At 23.5% G+C, this 13,836-nt stretch overlaps 1 protein-coding gene across 1 annotated transcript in view; it reads left to right on the top strand.

Moving 5' to 3' along the window:
* The window catches only part of LOC145834153 (uncharacterized), a 47,691-nt gene extending 36,967 nt beyond the window's left edge, over window positions 1-10,724 (top strand). The window contains exons 11-18 of the mRNA XM_082941518.1: window positions 3,492-3,615; window positions 4,183-4,411; window positions 4,871-5,053; window positions 5,877-6,048; window positions 7,867-8,071; window positions 8,509-8,691; window positions 9,317-9,395; window positions 9,991-10,724. Coding sequence (XP_082797644.1) covers window positions 3,492-3,615; window positions 4,183-4,411; window positions 4,871-5,053; window positions 5,877-6,048; window positions 7,867-8,071; window positions 8,509-8,691; window positions 9,317-9,395; window positions 9,991-10,043 — 1,228 coding nt within the window. The 3' untranslated portion in view covers window positions 10,044-10,724. The remainder of the gene's footprint in view (window positions 1-3,491; window positions 3,616-4,182; window positions 4,412-4,870; window positions 5,054-5,876; window positions 6,049-7,866; window positions 8,072-8,508; window positions 8,692-9,316; window positions 9,396-9,990) is intronic.
* Window positions 10,725-13,836: the final 3,112 nt, after the last annotated feature.

A 13,836-nucleotide genomic window follows, 5' to 3' on the forward strand; every position in this document is an offset into this window, starting at 1 on the left:
GCAACTACTTTTGTAAAAAGTGGATTTTTGCTAGACTAATTAAATTTATTTGGTTATATCAGTTAATTTGTATAATTTACTTAAATTTTTTAAAGTTTTGTATATCTACATAATTGAAACTAAATTTATGTTTAGTTGCAACAAATGCTATTTTTGTAAAAACTACCATTTTTTTTTGCTAGAATATTTAAAACTTATATGGTTATATCACTTAATCTATATAGAAATTTTCTATTTCTAATAGTTTTTGTATATTTTTATAATTGCAATTAATTCATGTGCATTTAGTTGTAACTAGTTCTGTTTTTGTAAAAACAGGAATTTTTTGCTAGAACAATTAAAACTTATATTGTTATAACAGTTAAATTATATAATTTTTTTCTAAATCTTAAAGTTTTTGTATATCTATGTAATTGAAATTATTTTTGTTTAGTTGCAATAAAAGCTATTTTTGTAAAAACAGAATTTTTTTGCTAGAACAACTAAAACTTTTATGGTTATATCACTTAATCTATATAAATTTTTTTTAAATTCTAATAGTTTTTGTATATTTTTATAATTGCATTTAATTCATGTGCATTTAGTGGCAATACTATTTTTGTAAAATGTGGATTTTTTGCTCGACTAATTAAGTTTTATTTGGTTATATAAGTAGATTTTTATAAAATAAAATAAAAACTATGTAAGTTTTTATAATTGTAACTAATTTCATGTGCATTTAGTTGCAACAAATACTTTTTTTGTAAAAACAGAATTTTTTTGCCGGACTTATTAGAATTTATTTGGTTATATCAGAAATATTATATAAACTTTTTTATTTACTTGAAGTTTACGTAAGTTTTTATAATTACAATTAATTTCATGGGCATTTAGTTGCAACAAATACTATTTTTGTAAAAACAAAAATTTTTTGCCGGACTAATTAAAATTTATTTGGTTATATCAGTAAAGTTATATAATTTTTTTTATTTACTTAAAGTTTACGTAAATTTTTATAATTGCAATTAATTTCATGGGCATCTATTCGCAACAAATACTATTTTTGTAAAAACAGGGATTTTTGCTAGACATATAATCGGTTATATCAGTTAATTCATATAAGGTTTATTTTTAAATTTCTTAAAGCTGCTATAAACTGTTATAAAAATGTTTATTTATAGGGTTTGAAAATTTTTAAACAACACTTTTTCTTACTGTAAAAATTTTGTAATTTCTAATATATGATATTAGGTTATATCAGTTGATTTTTAAAGGCAATTTCTTAAATTTCTTAAAACTTTTGTAAATTCTTATAAAAGTATTCACGTTATAGGTTTTAAGTTTTTTAACAAAATTTATGCTATTAAAAGAATTTGGTATTTTTAATATACCTTTAAACTTTAAAAAAATAAGTTTTTTTTTAAATTTGTTGTTTTAGTTTGTAATAATGATCATCAAAAATATTATTTATTTTTTAGTTTAGTAAATTGATTTAAACTTTTCATAAACATTTTGTTACATATTATTTATGTGTTTTGTTTTTATAATGTTAAATGGTGTTTAGTTATTTAATTTACAGTAAATTTTAATCTACATCTTAATACAATAAACAAAAGTTTCTTAAAATTAGCATAACTACAATTATAATGCCTAGTTTTTCAACAATCGATAACATTAAAAATTAATTCTTTCGGTGTGTCATGTAAAATGTTTTTCTAGTTAAAATTTATATGGGTCATTTGAAACAGTCATGCTCTAGTTTTCAGAAACTCTGCAATAAAATATGGAAATGTTTGAATATTTCAGTTTGCTGACCTCCGAATATTTCCGTTTGTTTTTGTGGTCGTGATTTATGAGGCGTTGAAATATTTTAAAACTTTAAAAAGTAATTTCGTTTTTTTATTCTTATAAATAAAACGTACTAAAGTTTTGTTCTTATTTTATGATTAATAATATCCTATATAAAAAAGGTTTTAGATCATAGGTTTTTGAAAGTTTAGTTGTTTTAAAGTTTATTAAAGTTTGTATTTATTTTATGATGCCTTATTTTAATTAAGTATATAGTTTTAGTAGACTAAATTCAATCAAATGATTTTGAAAGTATAGTTTATTTATTTTTTTATAGTATAGTTTAAACAATTTTGCTTTAAGTTTATCGTACTTTATGTAGTTCAGTCATACCTTATAATAAAAGACTTTTAAGTGTTTTTTTTATTGCTTTAATACTAACTAGCTTATATGTATACATTTATGGTCTTAAAAATAAGCACTTTACATTATCACATGTTGTATAAATACTTGTTTATTTTACTTTCAAAAACTTTATTTTATACATGAATGCTAAAAATTTGTTTTTTTTTTTAATTTTTTTTTAGGCATTACAGAAAGTGAAATAATTTCTTAGAAGTTAAAAGTTTTATGTGTTTTTTATCTTAATAGCTTTCAAGTAGTTTATGAAAACTTAAAATAATATTTTATATTTCAAATTATTAATGTGGCATATGTGTTTTGAGTTCGTTGGATAAGTTCTAAAGACTAAATAATTAAATAATTCAAATTTAAACAAAAAATATTTTTAACTAATCTTACTTATTAACGAGTTGATAACTTTGAAAACTTCAAGTAGATTACAATTTATTTAAATCAAATATTAAATAATTATTTAAACCTTATTTTCAACGAAGTTCTACTAATTAACAGATTATTTTTCATATATTCGTTCTTAAGTTAATATTACGTCATAATGTATTTAAATCTGACATAAATAAGCTTCTTGCATAACTAGTCTAGACTGCTGCCAAAATTTGAGTAAAAGTATGAAATAATCAATTTAAAATGTGTTTTACTTTTTTGCAAGTTTTTTAATAGTTTAAAAATTTATCATTATACTACTACCCTATAATGCCAATAAATTATTTTATATGTAATTACAACAATATGAGAATAAAAGTTCTATAAAACTTTTCATGTAATTGGTTTTTAAAAGAAGTAACATAAAACCTTTAATGCACATTAAAACAGCCACTTGAAATTGTTATTAAAGAAAATCATTTTAATAAGTTTCAAATAAAATTTAGTTTTAAAATAGTTTAAAAGTGGTTAGAGTATGTTAACATCAAGTATAAATACATATAAGACTAATTGATCAGCAAAAATAAAATTACATCACAATTCATTAATTTATAGAAGTAAGTTTTATTAAACTATTTTTATATCGTAGCCTGATGTTTCTTTTCTATCAATCATTTACACAAATAATTCGGAAGAATAGCTATTTGAGTTAGTAAAAATAGTTTGGTTATGTTTTGGGTAGATGGTTTTAGTTGCTTCTGTTTGTTATTTATAAGTTTAGAATAACTAATGTATCATTGCAATTTAATGAAAACTGAAGCGAACTGAAGGTATATATTTATGTAAAAAAAACTATGTTTGGTTTGTGTTAGCAAAATGAATAGATAGGCTGAATGTTAACTTTCTAAAGAATAATTTTTTTAGTAACTTTTTTTCAACAGCATGCACTCTCAGTGTAAAACGATCAACAATTTCGATATGAACAAATTACCACCAAATAATAATTATGAGGACAAATATTTGACTGAAAGTTTTATACCACACCATCCTAAACCTATAGCTGATGTTAGTTTTAATTAATTATTATTATTTTTTTAATATTTGACTGAAAATTTTATATCACATCACCCTAAACCAATAGCTGATGTTAGTTTTAATTTTTATTGTTATTTTTTTTAGTTATAAATATTTGATTGAAAATTTTATACCACATCACCCTAAACCTATAGAGTTTTAATAAAACAATTTGTGATCCTTGTCTAATGCTGTTGATTTAATTTTTCTTTTGAAAACTTCATAAAACTGTCATAAAAAATAGTTAAGTTTTTAATTAATATTTGATAATATAAAACGTTTTTAAAGACTTTTATTTATGAGTTTTTAACATCTAACCTTTATAATGGTTTGTAAAGGTTTTTTTTTTGTAATTTTTAATAACTTCATGTTTTACCATTGATGTAAGTTTATGTATTATTTCGTGTTATTTTTTTGTTTTTGGTTTAACAATACCATAGTTTGTACTTACAAACACTATTAGTGAAAAATTTCATTTGTTGACTGTTATACAAGTACATTACTGAGGATTTTATTACGTAACTATGACGTAATTATTCTTATTGTTACGTCATACAGACGTACACGCCGCTGTTGTCTCGCCTCAACAACGGACGGAGGAAACTGAAGATGGAATCCTCGTTTCAGTCGGGAACCAAGATCCAGTCGTTCCTGGAAAAGCTCAGGAGCAAGCAGTCCGGCGGTAACCACGGTAACCTGAGCGGTAACCAGGCGAGTGCCCCCAGAACCCAGCACAAGTTCCGACCCCTCAACGACAAGTTGCTGCCCAACAACAGAAATAATTCCGGTTTGTTTTTTGTTTTGTTACTTTTTCTTCTGAATATTCAAACTAATTGTACCAGCAACAGAAGTTTTTATTTTGGTAATTTATTTGCTGAAAATATATTTCTTATCCATGAAACAATCAGTTAAAAAATCAATAAAAAATATCAGTTTACTACTAGGTTTTACACAATTTATAAAACTATTTAAATTTGTTATTTATAAGTTTAGAATAACTAGTGTATTATTGCAATCAAATGAAACCTGAAGCGAATTGTATTTATTAAAAAAATTGGTTGATTTTTGTTAGCGTGGTGATTTTTTTAAACATATCAGAGCAACAAATGTTATATAATTAATTTTTTTCACCTGTTGTTGACAATTAAAATTTAACTAGTTTTCACAGCATATTTAGTTTCTTTGTTATTTATTTTTAACTTTTTTTAATAAGATGCGTATTAGTTTTGAAAATTCATTCCAACAGTTCACCTACCAACCATGTCAGTGTACGATGGGCCGCGGAATCGACTGAAGGCCCCAACAATGGTCCCGGTGTCAAGGAAACGCCACATAGTAACGCATCAAGGGGGCGACGTTTCTAACAGCGGACCCCACAACAACATTAGCCGGATACCCAACAACCAGCAACACGTTATCACTACGCAAGGTATAAAATATTTTCTTTTTTTTTCTTTATTATAAACAATTGATTACGTTGTTTAATGTAAGTTCTAATATACATGTTAATTGAATATATTTTTTGTTTAAGAATTTTTATCACTACACAAAGTATGTTGCGATTTTCTCTTTGTTATAAACAATTGGTTATGTTGTTGTAAAATATTTTCTCATTATTTGATTATGTTGTTGTAATTGCCACTTTACCTGGAAAAACCTGGAATTTTAACAAATTTTGAACAAAAAGCACTAAAAAAACTTAAAATTTGAACAAGTTTCACATGTTCAGTAGTAAATTTTCAATTTGACTCAAAAAATCTATCATAGAAATTGAGAACTTTTTGTCATCATCAAAAAACTTTTTTATTTAAAAACATATTTAAAGAAGCTTTATGATATCTTTTCAGTGTTTTTATATCATTTAATACAGTTTCATATCTTAACTTTAAACTAAATATAGACCCAAAAATGTTTTAATTTTAAAAACCTGGAAGAAGTTTAGAAAACCTGTTAAAATTTTGAAAAAAACGAGTGGCAACCCTGTGTAATAATGGGTATGTAAGTTCCAATATACTTGTTAGTTGAATTTATTTTTTGTCCGAGAATTTTTATCACACAAAAGGTATGTTGTAACGTGTTGGTTCATGGAAAAAATTCAGTTACTTTTACTGGTGCTTATATATTTTTTATTAAAAAAAAATATTTTTTTACGAACTGAGGTATTAACCAAGTTTGATGGCTAAAATAATTCACCTAAAATTGACTTGAAATTATAGTTTAAAAACTATAAAAACTAAAAAAAAAACTTTCAGGAGTTGGTAGCACCCTCAGTCAGGTGGTACAAGGTAGAAGGTTGTCGTCAACAACGTCATCACCTAGCAACCATCACCACCACCTGGTTGCTAAGAAACAGAAGCTGCAACAACAACACGTCAGCGCCATCAAGCGGAAAAAATCTGACAACCCAACTGTTGTCACAACTTTGTTGGTTTTGTATTGATTTTGGTAATCTATTATTATTGTAAGTATTACAAAATTAATATTTGAAAAAGTTTTTTACTACTGTGTTTGTTTATTTTGTTAAGATTTATATTTAATTAAAAATCTGATAATACAACTGTTTTTACTACTTTGTTTATTACTGCATTTCATACTTAAGAAAATACTATTAAATTGATTAGACTTGTCATTATTTTGTTGACTTTTTTGAAGTTTTGTTTGTTATTCATATTATGATAACAAACTAAAATATTTTTTATTTTGAAAATTTATGCCTTTTTTTTGAATATTGTTGTTATTCTTTAAAAATCTAATAATCCCACTATTGTCACTACTTTGTTAGTTTTGTTTATTTTTATCAATATATTTACATTATTTATTAAATCTCTGATAATATAACAGTTGTTAATACTTTGTATTGATTTCGGTAGTATATTATAATAGTAAATCCTACAAAATTAATGATTTAGAAAATATTTTTTACTACTGTCTTTATTTATTATTTTAAAGCTTATAACAAATTATAAATATATTAATACAACTGTTTTTACTACTTTGTTTATTACTGCATTGCATATTTAAAAACATATTATTAAATTAAGTAGACTTGTCATTATTTTGTTGATTTTTTTTGAAGTTTTGTTTATTATTCAAATTGTGATTACCAATTAAAATACTGTTTATTTTGAAAATTTATATTTAGATTTTGAATATTATTATTACTATTCATTAAAATCTGATAATCAAACTATGTTAGTTTTTTTTAATTATTAAAAAATCAATTTTGTTACAAGTTTTGCTTTTGTTTGTAACTTATTTAATGTTACTGATTTTTATTACATTTTTATGTATTATGTTTTCTGGTGATAAATACTAATTATTCTAAAAAAATCTAAACATAAAAAGAGTCGTTTTTATGAAGATAAGTTTTAGCATATATATTTTGTTAGTATTAAAGATACTTTCTATGATATGTATCTAATTTTTATTCTATTTACAAACTTGATCTTCTACAAAAATATGTTAAACACATAAAACTGAAAAATACGAAAAATTTGAATTACTTTATAACTTGTATGGCTATTTAAAATAATATATTTGTTTTGGTAATTGTTTAAAATTTGATTTTTTCTTATTGACGTTTTTGTATTTTCAGATTACCTCATTTTTTAAGTTTTTTTTTAGACTTTAAGTTTTATAGGCTACTTACCAAGTTAGCTTGTATTAAATAAATACTTAATTAACTTTCAGTATTGTTACTATGAATAATTAATTTGATACGCCGTTTATAAAATTTGACCAAGTATGTTAATTTGTCACCGTTTTAAGTTGTCAAGTTACTTGAGCTATGTAGATTTATAAATACAAGTTTTCAACTGTTTATATTTCCATCAATTATAGTTTTTTTTTCTAAATTACTTACTAATTTTTCTTATGGTTAACTCTTTTAGTGTTGTCAAAAGTTGCTTATATTTTGTCATATTTTTATTTATAAGACTTAAAATTAGGAATCTAAAAACTTTACTAATACTCTAAAAAAACAATTTGATAACTCATATAGAATTTTATTTCAAACTTTATTTAAAAGTCATTTTCAACAAATTATATATATAAAAAAGCTTTTTAGTCATATTTAAGATTAATTATAAATCCTAGCAAAAAGTATTTGTAGATTGAAAAAAAAATAAAGTAATAAAGTATACTAAAAACAAAAAAAGCTCTCACATTTTTACCGCTACAAAAACTAAAACTACTAAGCTAGTAACTTAATTTCAAAATTCATAACAAATTTTTTCTTCACAGTGGGGGAAATACCATCAACAGGACGTCATCCAATCAGCTTGCAACATTGCTTCAGCAACCAGTCAAGCACAAGGTGGCGCACCAGAGAGGTCAAGTTGTTTACAACAAATCGAACCAGGGACTGAATAATCAGAAACAGCAGAAGAGAGTTGGAGTTATAATCAATTCGACCAGCAATAAACCGACCATACCAAGGAGACCTATTGTTAGTTAATATTTTATTACGTAGTTTATTTTACTCCTAACTATTTAGATTTGTGTTTAATATAAATGCTTTAAACAAAGTAGATCAGTTGTATATAGATTAGTGTTAATGATTACTTTAATAAATAAGGTTATTTAAAGCTTATATTTCTTCAAACTTAAACCTGTATGAATGAATATTCTTTTTATATCTCATGTATACCTAGAATCTTAAAGTAAGTAAAGTAAATTATTTAGTAGAACTACATACATTAAAATAAAATGAAGTAATTATTACTTTTCTTACTTACCACATATTTTTCTTGATCTTATTCTATGCATTTTTTCTGTTATACTTACTGTTCAACGTTTAATTATGGTTACTTTCTGTTGCTTTTTTGAAATGAAAAAGATCCACAAATTATAAAATTTTTCTAATAACTTGTATTTGTTTTGCAGACAACCACAGGAAACACAAGGATAATAACAGCAACTCAAAACAGAGAAAATAAATCCTACATAGTCAACAACAACAATAACAGAATGAACAACAACAATAACAGAACTATCACTAACAACAACAGATTAAACAATAGCAATTTGTCTTCGATATATTCAGATCAGGTCACGGTTAATTCAGAGGTAAGAAAAATGCAATTAAACTTTTATGCTTTTAAAAACAAATTAATTTATGCTTAAAGTTTATATTTTTGTTTAGTTACAAATTCAGTGAGTCTAAAAATTTATATAAGTATAATTTTTTGATAGTTTTTATTTTAGTTCTTTAAAGAAAGTTGAAAGGAAGATTTTTATTGCTTAACCTACTAGTTTTTAGTAGTTGTCAAAACTTGTACTAATAATGAATATCATAGTTATTCTACCATTAGTTTTATAAGTTTCTTTACTTTTCTCTGTTATAAAACATATTTTCTTGTGAATAATAATAATATAAAATAAGTTCACACTTTAAAAAATGTTTTATTTAATAAACAGTGTGTTGGTACATCTAATAAAAAGCTTGTATTTTAATAAACAATAGTAATATTTAAATTATAATTATTTAATCTTTATACAGAGCGTTGGTACATCTTATTTAAAAAGTTTATTTGTTAATCAATTTTTAACTTTTTTTTTAAACATATTGTTGGTACATCTTAACTAATAAGTTTATTTGTTAATTAATTAATTTTTTTTTTAACAGATTGTTGGTACATCTTATTTGAAAAGTTTATTTTTTAATTAATTTTTAATTATTTCTTTTATACAGAGTGGAGGTACTTCTTACAGTTTATTGGATTTGGTCGATCAAATCCAACAGAGTCCTGTTCAGAAAAGTTTAAATCAAGGTTTTTAATTTACTATTTGGAAATTATATTTGTAAGTGTATTATACTACATTAGCGCATTATTTTTTTACTAATTAATCTTTAACTCAAGGTTAGTTTAAAACATCTAGTTGGTATTTAACTGAAAAAATATAATGTTTTATTTACTTATGTTCTATATTTAAAATAGTTTATCACATCAAGTTAAAACACTTAACTTAAATTATTTTTATTTAATTTTTTTTTCTATATATACAATTTATTACATTTCCAGGATGAACTAACTAAGACAACTAAATTTTTCAGTTGTTTAAGTTAATTAATATATTTTTTTCAAATGTTTAAGTTAATTAATATAATTTTTTTAAAATGTTTAAGTTAATTGATATAAATCTTTCAACTGTTTAACTTAATTAAAATAATTTTTTCAATTGTTTAAGTTAATTAATATAAAGTTTTCAAATGTTTAAGTTTATTAATATAAACTTTTCAAATACTTAAGTTAATTAATATAAACTTTTCAAATGTTAAAGTTAATTAATATAAACTTTTCAAATGTTAAAGTTAATTAATATAAACTTTTCAAATGTTTAAGTTAATTAATATAAACTTTTCAGGACGCCCGAACCCCCTTAAAGGTCGCAGTTACAAGCAAAATGAAAAATACTGAAGAAAGAAAACATTATTTTTGGGGAGGAAAAAATATAAATTAGAAATGAAAATATAGTTGAAAAATATCAGGCTTCATATAAAACTGTAAATGTGGATCTCTGTGTAAAGTTTGGGGTTTTAAATAATCGATAATATAAGTAATCTCTGTTTAAAAATTGAAAAAACATCTCAGTGCTTAGGTTAATTTATACAGAAGAGAGTTTAAAAACTGTATCAACTAAATTTATTTATTCAACTTAATGCTAGAATGACTAAAATGAACACTAAAATGCTCTTATTGGTATTTACTTTATTTGAAGAACTATATACAATTTATATATGAAGTGAATTTTCCCTTTTTAAAAAATGTATCAACTAAATGATTTAGAATAAAATTGAAATGCATTTTGGGTTTGTGACTTAGAAATTGAATAATGAAGTCACAATTAATTCTCGAATTGTTTTTGTGACGTATGAACTGTATTATGACGTCACATTGATTATTAGTGTGCACGAATTATGCACATTTTTCTTAAATTTCAATTTTTGTTGCTTACTTAGACTGCTTTGAGACTTAGATTAATTTTTTGTTTTGATTAAATTTACTTTTGTTTTGTTTGAAATTTACAAAGGTCATAAAATTTATCGTTTTTTTGAATCATTTTATTTGAATTTATTTAAATTATTTTTGTTGCCTACATGAGAGCTAGATATGTTCAAATAAATTTGTAGCAAGTTGTGATAAATTTATTTATTAAAATAATTATTTATTAAAATAATATATGTAGAATACTTTTTACAGAACTGTTGTTAGTAGAAATGTTTTTTTTAAATTGCTTTATTTTCCAGCGGTCCAAAATACTTTCTGAACTTATTTATTTGTGTCTTTTATCCGTAATAAAATATTTGCAATGCACAGTTTTTGATTATTTTGCAATTTAAAATAAAAAAAATTAATTAATTACACATTTGTTTTAACAATTAAGAACTACATTTATAATTTGTTTTAACTTTTGTTACCTTTTTTATAATGTTGTCATTCTGAAACTATTTTGGTCTTAATTTAAAGTTTATTTTAAATTTACAAGATTAAAAAAAAAAGTTTTTATTTTTTAGTTCATTTAGACTTTTTGAGTAAATATTTAACAAAGTTAGCTAAAAACGTTATCTAGGGTTGCCAAACAACCTGGAACACTGGAACAAGCTAAAAATAACCTAGAACTTGACAATTAAGCAATAAAACTTGGAAAGTTAGACAAACTTTTACATCTCATGTATTAAATTTAGATAGAAACGAACAGTTTATCATAGACAATATTTTTAGTTGTATTTATAATTTTATTAACCATAAAACACATTTTAAGTAGCATTACAGTACCTTTTCAAAATTTTACTTAAATTAATTTAATACTATAAATGGACAAAAAAAAATTGTACTTTCAAGAAACCTAAGAAATTTATAGGACCTAGGAAATTTAGAAAAATGTTTTTGACATCGCTGTTTATATAAAGAATTAATTTATGACAACAAGAAAGTAAGTTATCAATATTTTTAAAGTACATAAGGTTTTTATCAACCTACTAATAAACATGTTTATACCAAACTTTAAACATGTACTTTACTTAAATACTACTAATTGTATATAAAAATCAAGTTTCTTCTTTATATAGTACTAAATGTCAAGTTTAAAAGTATAATATTATATGTTTATTCATAAAAATTTCAACTTTTTGTAATTAATAAAAGACTAATTTTGTTTATCATTAAAACTTTGAATACTAATTTGTGATTTCTAAAAAAATATGAAGCTGTAGGTAATTACTGTTTTTACTTTTATATCAGACCAAAGATATTATTTCAAAAGTTCCGATGAAATAAAAAAAAAAAACCGAATTTTTTCAAAAACTAATGCTTAAGCTTAGCTAAACAACTGAAATTAAACTACTACTAAGAATACCCTAAATAGAAATTACCTCATATACTCTCTCTTCATTTACTAATATGAAATTAAGTGTAAAAGCAAAAACTCAAATCTGATGTAAAACTTTCTATGGCTACTAGTTCCATGGAAAACAAACAAATAAACTTATTTTAGGCGGACTTTTAACAACAGTAAAGGTTAGGCAAAATAAAATATTTTCAATTAAGTGAACTCTTTTTATATAATAAAATGTTTACATATAAAATTTCAAACATTTTTAGCTTTTAACTAAAAAAATATCAATTAGAAAACCCTCTCTAAAGTTTTTTTATAGCAGTTTAATACGTATTTCTCTACTTTTCATTAGAAAAATTTAATGTTTTGTTCTACTGTAAGTTTCTGATGAAAAGAAAAGACAAATTAAATAAAATGAAATGCAAATTAAACTGCCACAAAAAAATTTAGAGAGTGTTTTATACTTTTTATGTGTATAAAAAATGTGTAAACTTTATTATAGCTGAAAAATATTATTGTCTTTTTTACAGTTTTTACATAACAAACATCTAATTGAAAAGGTCATGAATTTTTTTAAACTGTTTTTGTTTAACTTTAATAACTATTTCTTAATAAATTAAAGCAATAAATAATGTTTATTATGTTTGTTTGCAGTAAAAACTATACTTCAGATATCTTCAAAAGCATTGTGTATTCTAAAATAAAAAAAAAACGTGTAACCATATAAGAAAAAAAAATCATAAAAGCATTAAAGTAAAGAAGTTCTTAAAACAACCTTAATTACGCTGTTTCTAGTTTTATAAAATAATTACTATAACCATCTATAACACTTGTATTTTCTTAAGAACATATACGCCTTAAGGTTTTGAAGACAGTAAATAACTTTAATTGTTATTGCATCGGCCATACATTTAAAGAAAACTTGGTTTTAAAGCAGGGGTCGGCAGGTCAAAACGGAACATTTTTTTATGTGCTTTAAAAAACATAATTAAAAACAATTTTTCTGAACATAAAAATTTATGCAATAGAATATCTTTTAAATATAAAACGAAAATTTTATTTTTGTGTTTTCGAAAACATTAGTATATTTAACTAGTTGAATAAAAATTTTAATGTGGCCCGCGAGCCGCAGTTTGCCGACCCCTGTTTTAAAGTATACACTTAAATCTTAACAAACTGGGAATACCTTGCAAAAACAACACGCTTTAAAAAATATCAATATAGCTCACACTTATTTTGATAAAAAGGTGTTCAAGTGATAGATGAGTTTATTCTCTAGTTTTAATAACCTCATCAATATAAATTTTTGCTGTTGTTTTTTAGAATATTAATCTACAGATGTTTGGCTGCATGAAAAGAAACACCAAGTTTTTTTTTTTGCTTAAAGCAATTTCAATGTTAGAGCTGCAGAAAGTTTAAAGTCAAATAAAAATTACTGTAGTAATCTTACATACAGTTAAGAAAAAAAGCTGTATATTGTTCAAAACTGACCATTTTAGCTAGAGAAAGCTTACTTTATAATCAAAAAATTATTTTGACAAAGAGTTAATTTATGAAGCTTATAAACAAAGGTTGGCAAACTGCAGACCAAATGCGGTCCGCGAAGTACTATTCAGCTCAAAATGTACTATTTAAAAGCAATAATAACAAAAGCTTATCTAGTAGAATGGTCTTAGCTAAAGTTATTCAATAGCTACTTCTCACTAGTGTTCTAGTATTGCTTATTTTATTACATTTTGTTTTAAAGCAATAATTATTATTACTACAAGCAACTTGGAACAAGTGCGGCCTGCGAGTACGTTTTTTCATTGAAATTTGCTTGCGACTCACTAAAGACTGCCGATCCCTGATCTAAAGCAATATATAAACTAAAAT

The sequence above is a fragment of the Thalia democratica genome, chromosome 1, assembly GCF_965202585.1.
Source record: "Thalia democratica chromosome 1, ktThaDemo2.hap1.1, whole genome shotgun sequence".
NCBI classification, from domain to species: Eukaryota; Metazoa; Chordata; class Thaliacea; order Salpida; family Salpidae; genus Thalia; species Thalia democratica.